The sequence below is a fragment of the Pezoporus flaviventris genome, unplaced genomic scaffold (assembly GCF_033815535.1).
Source record: "Pezoporus flaviventris isolate CSIRO_AGI_PZ_B2104156 unplaced genomic scaffold, CSIRO_AGI_Pfla_v1 ptg000006l, whole genome shotgun sequence".
NCBI lineage: Eukaryota > Metazoa > Chordata > Aves > Psittaciformes > Psittacidae > Pezoporus > Pezoporus flaviventris.
The window spans coordinates 20,688,307-20,707,299 of NW_026892554.1; the positions used below are offsets into that span (position 1 = coordinate 20,688,307).

General features: G+C 43.9%; 1 protein-coding gene across 9 annotated transcripts in view; it reads right to left on the bottom strand.

The window, feature by feature from the left end:
- The window catches only part of NEO1 (neogenin 1), a 187,922-nt gene that overhangs the window by 54,809 nt on the left and 114,120 nt on the right, over positions 1-18,993 (bottom strand). For all 9 annotated transcript variants that reach the window (XM_061447366.1, XM_061447365.1, XM_061447368.1 and 6 more), the window contains exons 6-7: positions 11,028-11,182; positions 10,080-10,200 (exon numbers count right to left, since the gene is read on the bottom strand). In XM_061447366.1, the coding sequence (XP_061303350.1) occupies positions 10,080-10,200; positions 11,028-11,182 (276 nt within the window). The remainder of the gene's footprint in view (positions 1-10,079; positions 10,201-11,027; positions 11,183-18,993) is intronic.

An 18,993-nucleotide genomic window follows, 5' to 3' on the forward strand; every position in this document is an offset into this window, starting at 1 on the left:
TGCAAGCAAATGCAGATGCTCACTGACTTACTCCTGCCTAAAGCAGGCAGGCAAATGCCTTAATTTTTTGGTTTGTTTTTTTTTTTTTTTTCAATTTAAATTGCCTTAAATTCGTTTACATTCCCATGGGAATGAGAAGTGGTATTTATGCTTCACTCAATGCACACGACTGGCATAAAGCTCACCAAAAATGCATAACAAGCAAATGCCCAACTAATATCCAGTGACTGGGATTTTTAAGCATTGATTTGGCCCCATATACTAATGTAAAATGGACACTGATGGGCACTGAATAAATGGAGCCTGCATAAATATACTGATAAACACGTTCTGCCTGGAGCCTGTTTTGGAAAGGAAGTCATAAAACCTGCTCTGATAACGAATCCTCCTCCCATTTTCATTTCACTATGAAATGCTTTGGTGTAGAGGAAGCAATTTGAGCTCTTCCTGCCTCATAAAGCCACTGTTAAAAGGTGTGACAGAGCTATTGACGTAGTGCACAGGGCAGGGAGCCCGCAGGGGGAGGCAGCAGGAACCCTACAGCTCTGACCCGATACTGGTGGTGCAGGGCAGGATGAGAAGGAAAAAGCCCTGTGTGTGTTTGGTCATGAGACTCACACTGTGAAAAAGGAGGACAAAAGACAAAACATACCTGTACCTGGGGAGTTTAACATTATTGCCAGCAGGTTTTGTTATCAGAAAAATTCAAACCGTAACAACATATTGCAAATGATGGACAAAATCTTAAAGTTCTATAGTGAATAATTCATCTTTTAAAAAGATTTAAGAAAACTGGAGGGTTTGGGGTTTTTTTAACAACCATTCATTGAGGAGAGAGGGAAAAACCTGAAACAAAGCACACATACAGAACCCAAGGCAATAAAAATGCATGTAAATGCACAAGAACCTGGTACAGGTTATCTTCCTCATGGAAATATGCAGAAACTGAAGTCTTACGCAGAATAAGAAGAAGCTCTTGAGAACAGCAGAGCCTGCAACAGTGTGTTGTAATTTGACTTTAATAACAGTTGGAAAGCAGTGATTTTATTTCCATGTTTTCTATTTGAGCGCAGCTCTTTATGGAGCAGTTACTAATCCAAATACTACTCATTTTTACAGCAGCCTCTTGCATGTTGGAAGAGTTGGGCAAGATTGCTCCCCGAGCCACAGCTTTCCCTGGGATGCTGCCCATCGCTCTTGTTATCACCTTGAGCAAATCCCATTCCCAGTCTCACCTTCCATGTTTTTCGCACCGCTGTTCAGTTGCCACTCACTGTTTGCAGAGCCAAAGTAACAGGGCCAGAGATGCTGTCAGCTCTAAAAACTACACATAATGAACAAGAACCATTTCAACCAGCCGGGTTCAGGGCTAAACCCCTGCTGTGCCAGCAGGGCTGCACCACTGCACCAGTACCACCACCATCAACCTGCATTACCTGCCTGTTTTAAGGATGTATTTGCAAAGAAACACCATAGGGTCGTTGCTCTTTCTCTCTTTTCTCAGCAACAGCCTAAACTGAAATAAATCAACCCATCCTCAAGTTGCTACCGTTCAACATGGCTTCTTGTAGGTAACTTTGATAACCCTTGGTTTTAAATTGCAATATTTCATTTAAAAGACTGTTAAGACTCCTCAACGCTCAGGCTCTCTGCAGCTGCCAATGCAGAGGGGGCTGCAGCACACATAATTTATCCCAGGGTCAGCCTACATGCTTATCTCTGAGAAATAACTTGGATGGGAAAGAATTTCCCTTCATTTGGGATCTGCTGACACTTGAAGCACCTCTAGCACCAACTCTGGCAAGTTGCACCTGCAGCAGATGAGATGGAACAAGCTGCTTGGATGGTAAAACTGTACTCATTTCTGTTAGTCTCTTCATCAAACATCTACGTATTTAACTATTTGTGTACATACCCAGTGAACTCAGGTTTTCTTTATCTAGATCGATACATTTATTTTTTTTTTTTGTATATTTGTGTAAAGAACACCCACCTTTCCTCTTTCAGGCTCTAAGCACATAGCAACACTATCCAGTGGGGCACTGGAGAGTCTGAGACACAAGAATCTGAGTTCCTCAAATGAGTCTGTGGCAACAGATGCCACATTTGAAACCCGGATTGCTCTGGTCACTGACCATTGCTGAAAGCTTCATTTAGCCCCTTCACTAAAGATATGCCAAGAAGAGAATCATACAGAATGCATTTGTCTTTTAGAGACTTTGGATCCACAATGAGTTTCATTTTCATTTGGTGTGGAAGAGCGGCAACAGGAGAGGGGAAACAACCAAGAAACCACCACACAGGATATTTCTAAGGCAGTGAGAACAGGGATAACTTGCATCCGGTTCCAACAGTGAATGCCCACCATCAAAACTGGAATTTAGATTTGTTAGATTTCTTTTCTTTCCTCATAATCCTATTCAGGTTATCTTGTCAAGACTGCTGGAAAAATAACTGACAGCAGCAATAAGAGAGCCTCCTCCTCGATTCAGATATTCAGCTGTACGAATCCTATTACATATGCAACCAGAGTGTAAACCAATCATTTTCCCTTCTTCGCCAAATGGCATTCAGCTGTCTCTGATATTACTGTATAATTTAGCAGCTCTGAAAGATAAGCAACCAATTAGGATCATATCCACACGTTTGTTCCCCCCGCTGGTGCGAGACGGACAGAATCTGAGATTTTCCCTTTACAGCACCAGGCTGGATCAATTACAAATCACGGCTACTCCTGTCAATCTCCACAAGCCTGTGGGTGAATAAGAAAGGCAGAGGGAATCTTCGGTAGCTGTCACAGATCCCAAGCTAAAGCTAATCCTGCTGTTATAACTCTTCATTTCAACAAGAAAAGCCATAAAACACACTGAAAGCAGGCACCCTCATGATGCAGCGAACACATCCTACGCCTACAGGTGATGTTCTATTTTCACCTCTAACTAGAAGCCAGGTAAAGGCAGAGGAACAATGAGCTGCCACTTGACAAGTGCAGGTGCTCACAATGGAGCAGCAATTACATAAAAAACATGAGGATAAATAGAAAATGGAATTGGTGGATTTGGTAAGTGCTGTTTTGGTATGTGTGTTTGCTTTTATCAGTCTTTCTGGTAGCAAAGAGACTGTTCTCAGACTGAAAAACTCCACTGGGAATCCAGAGTAAGCCAAAAGAGCTGTTAAAGAGCCCATTCCACAGCTGCGGTACCACGTATACACATCCTAGTTCATTCCATTTCTCCTGCATAAATACAGACAAAATACAGCTGAAGAACAGAAAATGTGTATTAGCATGTCGAATGTTTCTCAAAGAACATCCAAGCTTTTTGCGCCTACAGGTTCCTTCTGCACCTCTGCCTCATGTTCCTTACAGATTATTCCTCCTCACAATGGGACACAGCATTTCTTTAAACACAAGTAGCTCTTAACCACTAATTCCAGTCATGAAAACCAAAATTAAAGAGGTGACACAGCCCAAGCATTTCCAAGTGTAACTGTGTAAGCAGTGACCGCTGGAACCCAGCAGCCTTACACCGAATCATGGCACACATGATGGGATCTGAGCACCTTCATGAGCTTCCACTTCTTTTTTTGGCCAAGGCAACTGTAAATACGGTCATAAACTAAGAAATGAAACCAATAAACACATTCAGAGCGCCCTGTAAGTTTTGTTCTGCTTCCTGCGACCCACCACACACAGCAAACATCCATCCTTTAGGAGTTTCATCTACATTAGAGCCGTTTCTTCAAAGCGTGTGTGGAAACAAGAACAGTCGATCGAACACACAGCACGAGAACTGTTGGGCTCCCAATTTCGTGAAGTTCTAATTCAAGCAGTTTGAGATCTACTGTGGTTTAGTTTAATCAGTTCAGCTTCTCAACAGGACTATATATAAGCAGGGACCGTAAAGAGCCCTAAATAAACTACTAAATAAATAGCCGTTTATTTAGTAATAATACTAGCCAGAGGGACTAAATAAAGGCTCTTTTTTAAACAGGGACTGAGTCAAGAAATGACTCTGAATTAAACCAGCTTTCTGGCAATTCTGCATAGCCATGCAGCCAGGAGAAACACGAATGCTGACTTTCACTGAGGAATAATAGCTAAGTAATGTAAATGAAAATCAAACCCAACCAAACCCCCTATCTTTCAGCACTGAACATACTGCTCTGTTTACAGAAAATTAGCAATGAAGTGTACACAGCCACTAACAAAATATTCCCGGAGTTTGGCTTTGGTTTGACAAAACACTTTGAAGTCAGTTTGTGATTTCAGATGCTGTTTATGTTCCTAAGCCACAACTTTCAAAATGAGACTCCCAAGCTGTTCATCCATCATTCACATGAGGCCCTTTTGGTATCATGAGTCAGGGATGGAGGCAGCAAGTTTGGAAAAGATTTCACCTACACCCAACACAGGCACTGCCAGTATTTCTTATAAACTTCCTTATGCCATCAGTGTGAGGTCCCTGCCTAGTCTTGTTTCTAAAGGTATTTGTTGTAGTGGATTTTACATCCTCCTGCTTTTGGATCTCCCCACAAGAGCAGATGGGATCTCTCACATCTCACCAGGTTTTGACTCCCAGCAGAGCCTGGTACCCTTTGGTCTTGAACACTGCCAGGGATGGGGCAGCCACAGCTTCTCTGGGCACCCTGTGCCAGCGCCTCAGCACCCTCACAGGGAAGAGCTTCTGCCCAAGAGCTCAGCTCAGTCTCCCCTCAGGCAGGTTAAAGCCATTGCCCTTGGCCTGTCCCTACAGGCCCTTGTCCCAAGCCCCTCTCCAGCTTTCCTGCAGCCCCTTTAGGCACTGGAGCTGCTCTCAGGTCTCCCCTTCAGGAGCCTTCTCTTGTCCAGGCTGACCCAGCCCAGCTCTCTCCAGCCCTTGCAGCAACTCTGAACACAAACCACTTCTTTCTGAGCAAAGAACTAGAACGGTCTTCAGGATGAATACCCACCAGGGGAGCAATACCCACCAAAGCCCTTCGCTTTTACTCAGTGAACTTCTGTTTATCTTGCACTGATGTTTCACCCATAACACTGTGTATTTTTCCAGTACTTTTACTGTCCCCAAGAAGTCAACACAATTCCATGGACTGAGAAAGTATTACCTCAAAACTCATCATTCTTGATTCACAGTATGTAACTGCATACAAAATACTCTAAATAAGTAACTCTGTAAGAGGTGAGAGAGCCTCAGAAGTTACATTTGATATCAGTGGAATCACCCAAAATGGATCCCAAAGTAACATGGGAGTTGTCAGCCTCTAGGGCTCAACCACTCAGGGTACAACCTAAATCTATGTCATTTTCTACAGATGGAAAAGTATCCAAAAGTACCACCGAGTTTTTCACAGTGGAGCACAAGCCTCTTCGTGCTAACGTTTGGACTTCTTTCAGCAGAAGCCAGCATTTGTCAAACAGAACCCATATGTGCCTCCTATGGCAGAGGAGTGGAACTGAGACGGCAAACAGAGTATTTCCTCTATCTTGATTTAAATAAGGCTTTTGACATTGCCTTGTGTGACATTTTCCACAGCAAGCAAGTATCCTCCAGAGAAGGCTACTACAAAAGGGCTGGAAGGATCAGATGTGGAAAAGAGCTCTCAGTGCTTTGGTGAAGCCCTGACCTGAGCCAAGCCAGAGTCTTGTCCATCCTGTTTCACTGCTGTGACTCGAGAGAGCTCATGGCCAAACTCTGGCAGAGAAGGACCAGCATCAATGAAATCGTTCCTGCAGCAGTGACTCTGGATGGGATTAAATTACACCAATTTAGGTCAATAAATGATGTTTTCTAAAATTACTCAGAATTAGGATTCACATAATGCAATTCAGCGAGGAATTAGTATCACCCAGTGCAACTGAAGTGGTGTCATACTGTAATCAAATTTGGTTTGGAATGTCAAACTGCCACCAGTAGCAAACACTTGTTTCTCCTAAGGAGATCAGCAGGGGAATAAATACCACAAACTTGTTATAATTAGACTATTACATTAAGGCTACACAGAGAGATAAACAGGGTCCAGCCACCCCTCTCAGACCACTCTTCCTGAATCATGAAATACTGCTGCTTAGGAGGGATCTCAGGAGTTTACCTACGCAACCCCTCACCCGAGCAGGGCCACCTTTAACCAGGTTGCTCAGGCCCTTGTTCAGGTGTGACTTAAGTATCTCCAAGATCACTACAGAACCTCCTGCCGTGGTGCACTGCTGGTGTACTACTGGGTACCACCAGCACGGTCCAGTCATTCACTTGAAGATCTCACTCCTACACAACTCACAGATGACAAACACCTCACTTCTGCAGTGTAAAAGAGCTAAAATCCTGCAGTATATTACCACACTCCCTTTGAATTTTGAAGGTGATACAGCACATCTCGGTAACAGTCTGAAATTGTTCTCTAAATAACGTGGCATATTTATTTACACTGATTTGTCTTTATACAGCATTCAAGAATCACTCCTTTTTGGTGCCTGCATACTTGTCAAATGCCTATCACATGGGGGTGACAGGGAACCATCTGCCTCCCTCCCCAAAGGCACCTCCTCTTACTTACTACCACCTGTTCCTTTTCCAGTCCCCAAATGGCAGTTCTGAGCCATGCCAGTTCCTCTGGAGAAAGCCAGGTTACAGGTCCTGGATTTGCTCTTCAGGCTCCTCACTGCCATTTAACCTTCCCAAGGAAAACCCATTCCTGACGTTTTGACAGACCACACAAAGGGACGCTGGAAAAAATGAACTTGTAATTCAGTGAGGACATCAGTAAACCTGATCCGTAACCGAGATAGTCAGGGCTGACCCATCAATGGACATAAAAAAGGCTGGGTTTGCGTAAAAAAGGAAGGGAGAGATTGGAGGTTGCTGAGAACATCACTCCCAAAGCACAACTGAGGTTCTTCCTTCTCACTGGGGTATGCAGGAGTCTCCATGGTAGCATCTGCAGGACATAAGAACAAACCACCTATCTCAACACGAGTCAAAGAGAGGAGCATGGAGATGCCAAATGCTGGTGGAGGGCAAGTGCAGAGGAATGTGGTAATTGAGGCAATTCACTTTCTTTAGGCAGCTCTTAAATTCTCCCTAAAAGGCAGCAGAGCCACAACTCCAGTGAAATTCCCCAAAGGGGAAGGCAGGTATCTGAGAAACAGGGACACAATTCCAAATCTCAAAGCACTTGGAATGCAGGTGGGATGCTTTTCAACTCCATGGCAGAACTCTACACCTGAAGTACAGAGGACATTGGTAGAAGAGTATTTAACTCGGACCATCTACTCAACACCTATTCCCTCTCTTCCCGCTTTCAACCTTCTCACTGCTGGAAGAGTTGCCCTAAAACTCTTGATGCCACAATCCTTTTGTATGTTCCAGGAAAAGCAAAAGTTGTGGTTTCTGTACAGCCAAACCATTTCCAAGCACAGTCTTTTCTATCAACAGAGAATTACAGAGTTGGAAAACAAAAAGCCTCTCCAATAAGCCTTCAACTTCCCCTTTTTTAGCTAATTAAGTTTTAATATTTTCCACAAATAACTCCACATCTAGTGCAAGCTTTTCAGAGTCCACCCGAAAGACAAAAAAGGACCGAGCCAGAAGAAACTTGGAGCAGATAATCACAATGTGCACTTTATGCCTGTTGCGTTTAATGATAATGCTACCCCCTATGACTGCAGAAAATCCAGATGTGGTATTTGACTTTCCCCAAGACCCCCAAGAAACCCTCAATGAAGCCACGGATGGAACAGCACCACTGCAGAGAGCAAAGTGCAACACAGTGGAAGATTTCCACGGGAAAGGTTTTGACTGAAACAAACTCACATACAGAAGAGCCAACCGAGTTCTGATATAATACAGAGTGCAAACATCTTACTGGTTTATTTCTATTTAACCTTTCTCATTGTATCTCCCTCAAAGTCTGAGTAACTCTACTTTTTCCAGCTACTCAAACTCACCTTTAATGGCAGCAACTACCTCCTTCCTTGCTGTCTGCTACACCATGCTCAATGCTGTGCTCTCTTTACAGATGCCCACGCTATAGACTTGGCCCAACCCTGGCCCATAAAGAAATTCCATAAGGCCTCTACTTTCTAATTTAAATTTAATTAAAGATCAATTTGATAAGCAAAATGGCTCATGGGAAATAGTCTGCAAATAGCTAGTCTGGAAATTGCCAATTCCATTTTGGAAGGAGAAAACAGAACAGCAAGGGAAGGGGCAGGCTGCTAATTGGGAAGAACTTCCATGAACACTTCACGTTTTCTCACTGAAACTAATTTCTCAGTTGGCAAAGTGGATAATTCCCATCAGGAGGGATGAAATTTAGAACAAAAAGCATTCTGAATGAACAACTGAAGTGTTCAGAATAGGTTTTTCTCAAAGCAGTGGGTTTAATTTTCATACCAAGGTAGCTGTCCTGAACTGCTGTGTATGATCCCTTCACCACTGTTCCCTGAACACTGCTCCCTTCTTTGCCATTCACATACTGTGAGAAGGTATTAAAATATCAAAGAGCTGTATTTGTTGACTGTTTATACCAGCTTTCACAACTAAGACACAGCATGTTCATTCCTACTCGCACTACTGGTTACGCCACTACTCAGCACCCAACCAAATAAAGTGTGCTTTTGGTGATGTACCATGTGTTTATCTCTACCACTGGAGAACAACAACTAAACTGCATCTGGGTTACACAGGGAGTGCATTGTTAAAACACTGCGGGCCATGTAACAGAACAACAGGACGCCGGGGTGTATCTTCACACCCGAAATGAGACTCCATCAACACTGCATCCACAATCCGTTGGCAGCATGCAAAAGAGAAAGGACAGCATTATAAGGCAAAGTCCTCTAATGGAACAGGACAGGTTGCCAGAGTAGAACAGGAAGGAGAAACCACTGGGCAAACAACATGGGAAGGAAAGGAAGAAAAGTGAGACTACAGGAACTGAAATAATAACAGTAATAGTAATTTATAACCTACTACTGGGAGCAGGGTGAACGTACAGACTCGGGCAGGGCTTCAAAACCAGAGTACATTAATTATTCAGTATTTTTCAAACATGGAAAATATGGAATAATGCTTCCGTTTGGAAGATTTGGGAACAACTGAGGTGATTCATGCAGAGAGCAGAAAGAAAATTACTTTTACTGAGTTTTCTGGCAACCTCATGACAGTAGGCTGCTGCCAGATTCAGGCGCCTACCACCACTGGAAGGCTGAAACCCCACAGCTCTCTAGGATTAAAGCTACTGAACCCAGCAGAGGGCACCTTTTGTTCCCCAAATCCTTTTGGGAAGTACATGCATCTATCTCTTCAGCCCGCAAGGAAACATACCCACATCCAATTGAGAACTCAGAAGAAGCTCTAAGTGCACAACTACTCTTCAAAAGATTCAGAAAAGAAAAGCTCTCTCTCTGTGGCATGCTCTGCACAGTGAACACCAAACCCAGGTCTAGCAGATTCACATCTGTTAACACTACAAGCATAAAGTTACATCATGCCTCTGACCATCCGTAAGGCTTTCCACCCAAATAAAAGATTACAATTTGGAAACAATACCCTCTAAAGCCAGGCAACACAAGCCCTCCCTCCCCCCCAAGTAAAAATGACTGTTGTCTGACTTGTCTCTCCCCTTATCCCTCTTATTAGTTTTCTTCTTTCTGCTCTTAGAAGTTATTTTAAAGAACTGTGTGACCTGAAAGAGCAAAACAAGCTGATGCCTCAGGAACAATATTTGTACTATGTTTTTTTGGGAAGACAGTAGGTTTTTAATAACAGCAATTATGCTCTTTTAAGATCCAAAACACAAAATGCAGAGCATTGCAAGGGGAGCATTGTTAGTAACTTGTTTAAATCTCAGCATGCAACAATACTTCAGATAAGATACAAATACAAGGTTGATCCTATGGAATTCCCCAATTTCTCCTAGAGTAACGTTAGGTGCACGGAAGATGACACTGACTCACTCATGTGATTTAAAAAATCCAACCTCCTGCAGTAGCTGAGCCCCAGATACAACACATCACATGGAAAAGGCCCCCTGAAATTGTTTTTCCCCACCATTTGGCATTCTACTGTCATGATTTATCTTACCAAGGTCAAGTATTATCAGCTGGGCTCCAGCCTGTGCATTTCCAACATCATTTTCTGCAATGCACTGATAGAATCCTTCATCTGATTTCACCAGACCCAAAACCTGCAGATTATGTTCTTTCTGAAGAGGAAAGGGAAAACACAAGGCTTACGAATGGGTTGCAACTGCAAAAGCACTGCTGTTATTATGGCACATTGCTATGACAGACACAACTTCCAAACGAGTAACATGGAAAAGCGTGTTTGGAGTTGCCCTCAGATTTCACCTCTCTTGCGTTGAATCTTCAAATTACAGGGTATCAAAAAGCAGCAGCAGCTCTCATTAATGACTATGATTTTGTAGCATCACATATCACTGGCAACTCATACCATTTCCACAGGCATTTTTATGACATTTTAGGCGGTGGATGCAAGCACGCTAAGTGAGATCACTGTTACAATCCTGCAACCTCTGGTATCCAACCAATTACCCGACCATTAAGTTCTCAACTACGCCTCAGTAATGCCTTTGACTACATCTAAAATTTCCCTCTAGAAGCACCAGAACTCACGAGCCACAGCTCAGTTATATTTATATTTAAACTCTGGCAACTGGCCCTGGTTACAGATGACTGCTGAGAGCAGTCACTGTTCGCTGTGAGCGTGTGCTTCGACTGGTTCAGCCAACAAAGTGTGCTCTGTCAATGTGTGTGTGTCTGTCTCATGGAAAATCTAAGCCATAAAGACATCACTTTGTACAATATAAGCAACATGTTGTAGTGTTTTGGTAAAGTGACTGAATTACGGAACATTAAAGGTTTCAAGAAGCCATTTCTCCTCCAGGCCCCAAACATCAACAGTACGGAAGCAGGAAGCCTATCCTATAAAAGAACCAAGTTTCCATACATGTATGCTAGAGGACTAACAGGTCAACAGCTCAGAAACAAGCAAAATGCACAATATACTTACAATGATTTTGAAATAGTCACTCGGGATAACCATGTCTCCGTTCTTGACCCATTTCACTGTTGGAGTCGGTTTTCCAGTCACCTCACACTCAAAGACAATGTCCATGGATTCATGGGCATAAATATTTGCCGGTCGCTTCAGAAACTCAGGAGGAACTTCAAATAAAATGGAAGAAAGACAAAAGAGGGTGTTAGCATCCACAGAAACACTGGTTGTGCTCGTACGCAACCACAGAGTAAGACTCAACACAGTACAAGCAGCAGCAATGCGGACAGGAAGTTTCAGATCAGGGTTTGATAGAATGATATAAGCTCTATCACTGCGCTATTTCAAAACTAGATCTGGGCCACCAGCCCACCAAGACAATGGCTGTTTATAACTCTTCCCAATAAGCTACACTTTGACACACGGTAAAATCCAGCTGGAACTCCCCCAGACACACAACACTAGAGTGGAATCAGGCTGCATTGTGTACAACATCATTTCACTTACACTTGATCTGAACAATTATTCAGATAAAATCCTCCAGTTGACACAGAAGAGTTTTTTCAGGGAGCTCTCTGGACTCAATACTTAAGTCACTGGGTAAGCAAAAGCTGAAATTATATTAAAATGGACATAAAACTAAGATGAAACTTTCCAAGGGTACCACGGGCTTGTGTTTAGTGAAGAAATTCAGCTTAGCAAATAGATAGTGCTGTACTGATCCAAAGATTTTATTCTCTGGTTTGTGCGAGCTCAAGAAACTGTGTGCAGATACTTTTGTATCACATTCCAGTGCCTAAAGGGGCTGCAGGAAACCTGGAGAGGGGCTTGGGACAAGGGCCTGTAGGGACAGGCCAAGGGGAATGGCTTTAACCTGCCCGAGGGGAGACTGAGATGAGCTCTTAGGTAGAAGCTCTTCCCTGTGAGGGTGCTGAGGCGCTGGCACAGGGTGCCCAGAGAAGCTGTGGCTGCCCCATCCCTGGCAGTGTTCAAGGCCAGGTTGAACACAGGGGCTTGGAGCAACCTGCTCTAGTGGAAGGTGTCGGGGTTGGAACTGGAGGAGCTTTAAGGTCCCTTCAACCCAAACCAGGCTGAGGTTCTATACTGATCAGTACTGCAGCTCTATATGACCAAAGATGTGTATTTCCTAACAGCAAACCAGACAAGTTCTTCACTCAAGACATGTACAAACAGTGGTATCTCTGGGTCTCTGCTTTTAAAATGTCCTGATGTACTCTGAGCAACCCTAAGGATATGTAAAATCCATAAGAACTCAGAGATACTGAACTTTCTGGTAATACAGCAAAGCTGTTGGCTGTGTACTAGCACTCAACAGTGCTTTAGCTTGGCAGTAGAAAGAAGAGCTGTTTGCAGCCACAACCAATTTGAATATCATTTATCATGAAGAACATTGAACCTATTTATTGTTCTTTTACTACACCACTGACATTAGGGCAATTTGCTTACGATGTTGGCAGGTTTAATTGTTCAAGTTCCAGGAAGTCAAAGCAGCCTTTTGCCCTTTAATATTTATCAAAGCAAGTCAATCTGGAAGGGCCGCAGAGTTTAGACAAACATTTTACACGCTCCACCTATCAATGGGAGTTATTCCATGCTAGGGAATAAGGAATCCCAGGTCATGGTTTCCTTCTTCCTGTGAAATCATTGTAAAGGTTTGTAGGTGGATTTAATACTTTTAAAACAAGCAGCTCTTCAACACCCCCCCCCCCCCCCAAGTTTTGCATTATAAACTAGAGACCATTAGCATATGGCAATATTTATTTATAGAGCAAGATGATGCTTCACTCTCAGATAAGCATGTAAACCTATACCAGAAACTGTGTTCAGGATGTATATGTATCTTCACAGCTCAAACTCTCACATACTGGAGCAAAAACCTGGATATGGCTGCACCCAACTGGCTGGGACTGCAGACATCCATTTCACATCACCTCTCCATGATTTTAACACACACAACTGAAACTCCACCTTAAATGGATTTAGATACTTGTGTACTTACTACCTGTATCAGACGGCTGTTACAATGACATTTGAAAACCATCTTCTGCATTTATTTGTGACCAAATTACTTAATTCTTTATGAAAACAGCGCCTTTGATTTGAAATCACATTCCTCCTCAGCATTTGTCTTCACTGTGAGCTGCACTTCCCATACTGCAGCCTTGATTTGGCAGGCTCAGTGAGCCAGGGGTGCTTGGTCCTGGTGTGACAAGCCCCCCACACACCCTCTCACATACCCTCTATATTTGCTCCGCTTTGAACTGCTCTTTGTAGGCTGCAGACTTCCAATTACTTGTGTGTCATTTCAGAGGTGTCTTACCGGGGACTTGAAAAATGCCATAAATACAGTGTTATCACTACAGCAAGTATCTTGCCACATTCATTCTGCTGTATTTGCCCTTTCTTAGATGCATCACACTGAGATCAGCCTGTGATAGATCATTGCTCTCTCACTGTTGGCTGTTTTTAGCTAATGAGTAATTTTGTTCCAGTCTGCTTGATCAATAGCTTATGTTCTCATTCCCGTTCAATCTCCTTCTCCATATGCATACAGACACACACACACACACACACACACACACATATCAGTTCCTGAAATGCTTACTGAGTTGATAAAAAGGAATGTGAAAATTGGACACATGAAAAGTTCAGATTTTCCATGGATGTACAATGGCTCCCGTTTTCATAGCAGTAGGTACAGGATAACATGTAATTCCTCAGCCATGTATTAAACTTGCCACAGGAAGCCTAATAAACACAAGTCAATGACATCCCCTGTCACAAGCACAAAACTTGGGTTAAAAAAAACCCAAACATCTGACCACCTCAGGATACATGGAAACTGCTGCCCTTAGTAGCTACACCGTAAAACCCAAGGACAAGAAACGGGATACACATGAGAAGTTTAATGAGCAGCTCTTGATACAAAAAGATACCTGCTCTGGGTTCTAAGCTGCTTTTGCCAAAGTTGGTCACTTCATCAAAAGAAGCATTAGGACACAATTTATCCTTAATTAAACCATGTTTTAACCCAGTTTTCCAGTTACTTCTTGTATTTGATGGTTACCTCTGAGGAAAGGGACCTGGGGGTCCTGATAGACACAAGCTCCATAGGAGTGAATGGTGCGTAGCTGCAACAAGGAAAGTCAACAGGATGCTGGGGAACATCAAGGGCATCACCAGCAGATGCAAAGGTGTCACCTGCTTTACTCAGCACTTGTTAGGCCACACCTGGAATACTGGGTTCAGTTTTGGTCCCCACTACACAAAAAGGATGCAAACGGGCTGAAGAGGGTCCAGAAGGGCCACAAAGAAGACTAAGGACTGGGCAGCACGTGAGGAAAGGCTGAGAGCTGGGACTGTTCAGCCTGGAGAAAAGGTGGCTGAGGAAAGACCTTATCCCCATGTGCCAGTATTTAAGGGTGGCTACAAAGGAGACTGAGACTCCCTTTTTTCAAGGAGTAACATGGAAAAGCTGAGGGGTGATGGGCACAAGTTACTCCCAGGGAGATCCCGACTGGACACAGGAGGAAAATGTTTCACAATGAGAACAATCAGCCACTGGAATAATCTCCCCAAGGAAGTGGTGGAAGATTCAGCTGGACAGGGTGTTGAAACACCTCATCCAGGTCGTGCTTTGCTTAGAAAGGTCGGACCAGATGATCCCTCCAACTTGGCATTCCATAATTCTCTTTCAAAAGCATATTTAGACACCCTGTTATTTCAGAACTGATGAGCATAAATGGCACAGAGGAGGCACAGATACCCAGCAGAAGAACAAACAGTGATAGGTTGGGAATGGTCACTGCTCATCTGAGAGGTTGGGAGATGAGTAGAGGGTGAGGAGGAGGCAGGAGCACCATAAGGGAACTGATGGACCATCCCATCTCAAACAAACTTAGTACAAAGTAAAGTGCTGGGCTCATTTCTGGTTTCTTCACTGATGTTTAACTTGGGATGAAGACATTCAGGAAGTACTCAGGTTTCTTTGCCAACTGATAGAGCTTTAACTCAGGGCATCATTCACAAGCAGGCATTACCACTGAATCCTAAGAGGCAGTATTTTTGGCCACAAAAAAAGAGAGTTGAGCTATCCTGTTACCTGCTCTCAAATATTTCTGATTTAGGAGATTAAGATTTTGAAACACATTACCTTTTCAGAGTGACTTTGCTTTTCTGGTTTATGGAGCAAATGCCAAGCTGCTCACAAGGGATAACAATATGAGAAGAGCTCACATTATTATCAATTACTTTCCAGTTAATGAATTTTAGAAAGGTTTTAAAATACACTTTTATAGTTTAACTCCATCAGATTAACACAATGCAAGTACAGATGTTTGCGGTAGAGAAGTTACATTGATAACCAGGGAGCAAATGAGCCAATTACCATATCAAATAAGATTCGTAATGGAATATTATGTGTTCTGTTACCAAACAGACAATTAAACTGCAAAGAAGACTTGGCAGCTCTGCCCACTCTTCTATCCCTCTTGATGTTAGCACGAAAATAACAACTACTTTAATTGCAAGGTGCTTGCACAGCATTTCACATGTGCTATGGGACCCTTCGAAGGTCCCTATCCAAGAGCAGCTCCCACCCTTTTGTAGACTTATAAGACAAAATATTTTGATCATAACAGCAATGAAGGAAACAAAAAAACCCCAATCTGTGCCAGCAGTTGATTCTAGCTTCTAAGCTAAATCCAAGGGAAGGTGAAACACTTGGAAAGCAATATGTTTTTTTAAGCCAACAGCTGTAAAATGATGGGAAGAGCTGAGGAGCTACACACATGCAAGAGGAATTGCACGCTGGTTGAAGTGCAAATGGGGGTGGATGCTGGGCACAGATCCCATCCCGAGTACAGGTGACCAGAAGGGAACGGAAACAAGTTGCCCCAACTCTCTGCTCCTCTGTCTCTTCAGGTCTAAGAGTGGTGAAAGGCATGCTGCTGCACAGGGCTGAAGCTCTCATCTTCACCCTTGTGTGCCAGCACAATCCAACGCAGATTCACACAGAAAACACTGGCTCAGGATCCACATTGCCTGTGCCTTGCTTTTTAAACACTCAAGGTTCAGAAACCTCCCAGGAGCTACGTGGAGAGATGACAGCAGCATCGAGTCTGGACTTGACAGAACAACCAGTTCTTCAAATGTCCTGTCAGTGGTCACTGGCCTTTGCCTGCTCTCTCTCATTAAGAGGGACATTTTGTGGCCTTCAGGGGCAAAGCTGAAAGAATCTATTTTCCATTCAGCCATCTGCAGTGCTTCAAATGAGAGGGAAATTAATTACATTCAACCCTCCTCTCCATCTCTTGAAGAGGAGCTTTCCTTTCAGTCTCACAGTCACTGATGGAAGAACAAAGGTCTCTGGTTTTGCAGCGCCCTTTCAAACCTGAAGCATCGAGCCAAGCCTTGTGTACAAGGAAAGGGAAAATCAAGTTGTGCACAATTAACTAACCAGAACTTTCAACTCCCTCAGTTTCAAGCACGATGAACCTTCTGCTGCAATAACCACATCAAAACTGCTGTTCTCGATAAAGTCTCACATTTGTGCATGTTAACCTCTCCCAAAAGTCAAATCCCTACACCTAATACCCCATAAGGAGGCAGAAAACTACAGTGGTGGCAAGGCAGCCATTCCTGCCGGTCAGCCTTGAGCAACAAAGGAAACCCTGCAGAGGCAGAGAAGGGGCCTCAAGCAGGCAGGGCATTCAGACCATCACCACAACAACATCTAAGAGTTTGGAATCATTGTTTTAAGAGTATCCAAAAGACAACAAAGTGCTACAGGCCTAGTGCTCCTCAAAGGACAGGCAACTGCACTCCTGCCTCACTTCCTGATGCAGTTAAAACACTCCCTGTTGTACATGGGGTGCAGAAGAGTCTCATTTTCACACAGCAAACACAGACTGAAACTTTACTTGAGAAAGTCTTATTTCCCTTTTAAAAAGCCTTAATCAGTACACTGGTGGCCCAAGCATGGCATCAGAGAAAACCATCAGACAAAACTCTACCGGGTTCAGGCACCATCATCTCTGTTATGCTGCTCTGTTGTTTCCCCACACGCTCCATCACCTTCCATGCTGATGAATTACTTGCTTTGCTGCCATCCATCCATTCACCAATCTGCAGATCCGACTCCACTGTCCCTCAGGAGCTATGTAAGCATCTTTTATGTACAACACGCTGTCTCTAGCACAGGTGAAACAGCCTCTTCATTGACCTTCCCTAACTGCGAGTCAAAACTCATTAGCACCAGTAGCCAAAGGAGCTTTTCACTAGCCTGAACAGAGCACTGGGAAGTCTGGAGAGGTGAAAAGCACCATCTCTAAGTGAGGAGAACTTCTCCTCTGATTGCTGCTCTACCAACAAGCAACCTGAAGCCAAACCCAAGATCTCACACAGCACTGCAGTATCACAAACTGACAAAACAACCTGCACTAGGATTATGATTCCTGATTAAGCTGGATGCATATCTTTGGTTGCTTGCTGTTTTCTATAGCATGAACAAAGCATATGCATTAACACCACCACAGGACCATTCCCCCTGCACACTGAAGCAGCGTTATACAGCCTAAACCATCCAAAGGACTGCAATACAACTGATTTTCCAAACAGGAATCGTCAAGGACAAGACCAAAGCAGCCATTTCAGCTCCCTCAGCCACCTACAAACACCCTCAGTGTCGTTCCACCCCCCCGATTAGGTGCATTTTCCAAAGTCACACAATTAAACCACAGTTCTTACCAACATCTCTTCACCTCCCCTCCTCTTCCTACGCTTTTGTCCAGGACAAATATTCCTTCAGCAATCGATGCTTACCATTCCAATACAAAAGCATTTGCTAATGCCAAAAGTTTCCATGCACTCCAAATGGCAGATGTAAAAACTAAGTAGACCAGATAGATTTTCACAGCATATCTCTGGTTAATCTCAACTTCAGCATTCTTGGGCAAATTACTTCCACTTTACAACCTTTTTGGTTCGGTTGATACGCTGGAGGGAAGGAATGCCATCCAGAGGGATCTCGACACGCTTGGGAGGTGGGCTGATGCCAACCTCATAAAGTTTAACCATGCCAAGGCCATGGTCCTACACCTGGGTCAGAGCAATCCCAGGCACAGCTACAGGTTGGGCAGAGAAGAGATTCAGAGCAGCCCAAGGAGAAGGACTTGGGGGTGTTGGTTGATGAGAAAATGAACATGAGCCGGCTTCAGTGTGCGCTCACAGCCCAGAAAGCAACCGTGTCCTGGGCTGCATCCAAAGGAGCGTGACCAGCAGGTCGAAGGAGGTGATCCTGCCCCTCTACTCTGCCCTTGTAAGACCTCACCTGGAGCATTGTGTGCAGTTCTGGTGTCCTCAACATAAAAAGGACATGGAACTGTTGGAACAAGTGCAGAGGAGGCCACGAGGATGCTCAGGGGCTGGAGCACCTCCTGTATGAAGACAGGCTGAGGAATTTGGGGCTGTTCAGCTGGAGAAGAGAAGGCTGCGTGGAGACCTCAGGGTAGCTTCCAGTATCTGAAGGGGGCCTATAGGGATGCTGGGGAGGGACTCTTCATTAGGGACTGTAGTGACAGGACAAGGGGTAACGGGTTCAAACTGAAACAGGGGAAGCTTAGATTGGATATAAGGAAGAAGTTCTTCATTGTGAGGGCGGTGAGGCACGGGAATGGGTTGGCCCAGAAAGCTGTGAATGCTCCATCCCTGGCAGTGTTCAAGGCCAGGTTGGACAGAGCCTTGGGCGAAAAGGTCTAGTGTGAGGTGTCCCTGCCTATGGCCTTAAGGTCCTTTCCAGGCCTAACTATTCTATGATTCCAACTACATTTCTGATTCTGTGGGGAGAATCCTTACCTTGTATTTCAGTGAACAATCAGAATTACCACTAGTGTTTAAACTGGACATTTTAATACAAACCCTGTTTCGTATCAGCCCAAAATGGTAAGTCCAGAGGAATTCT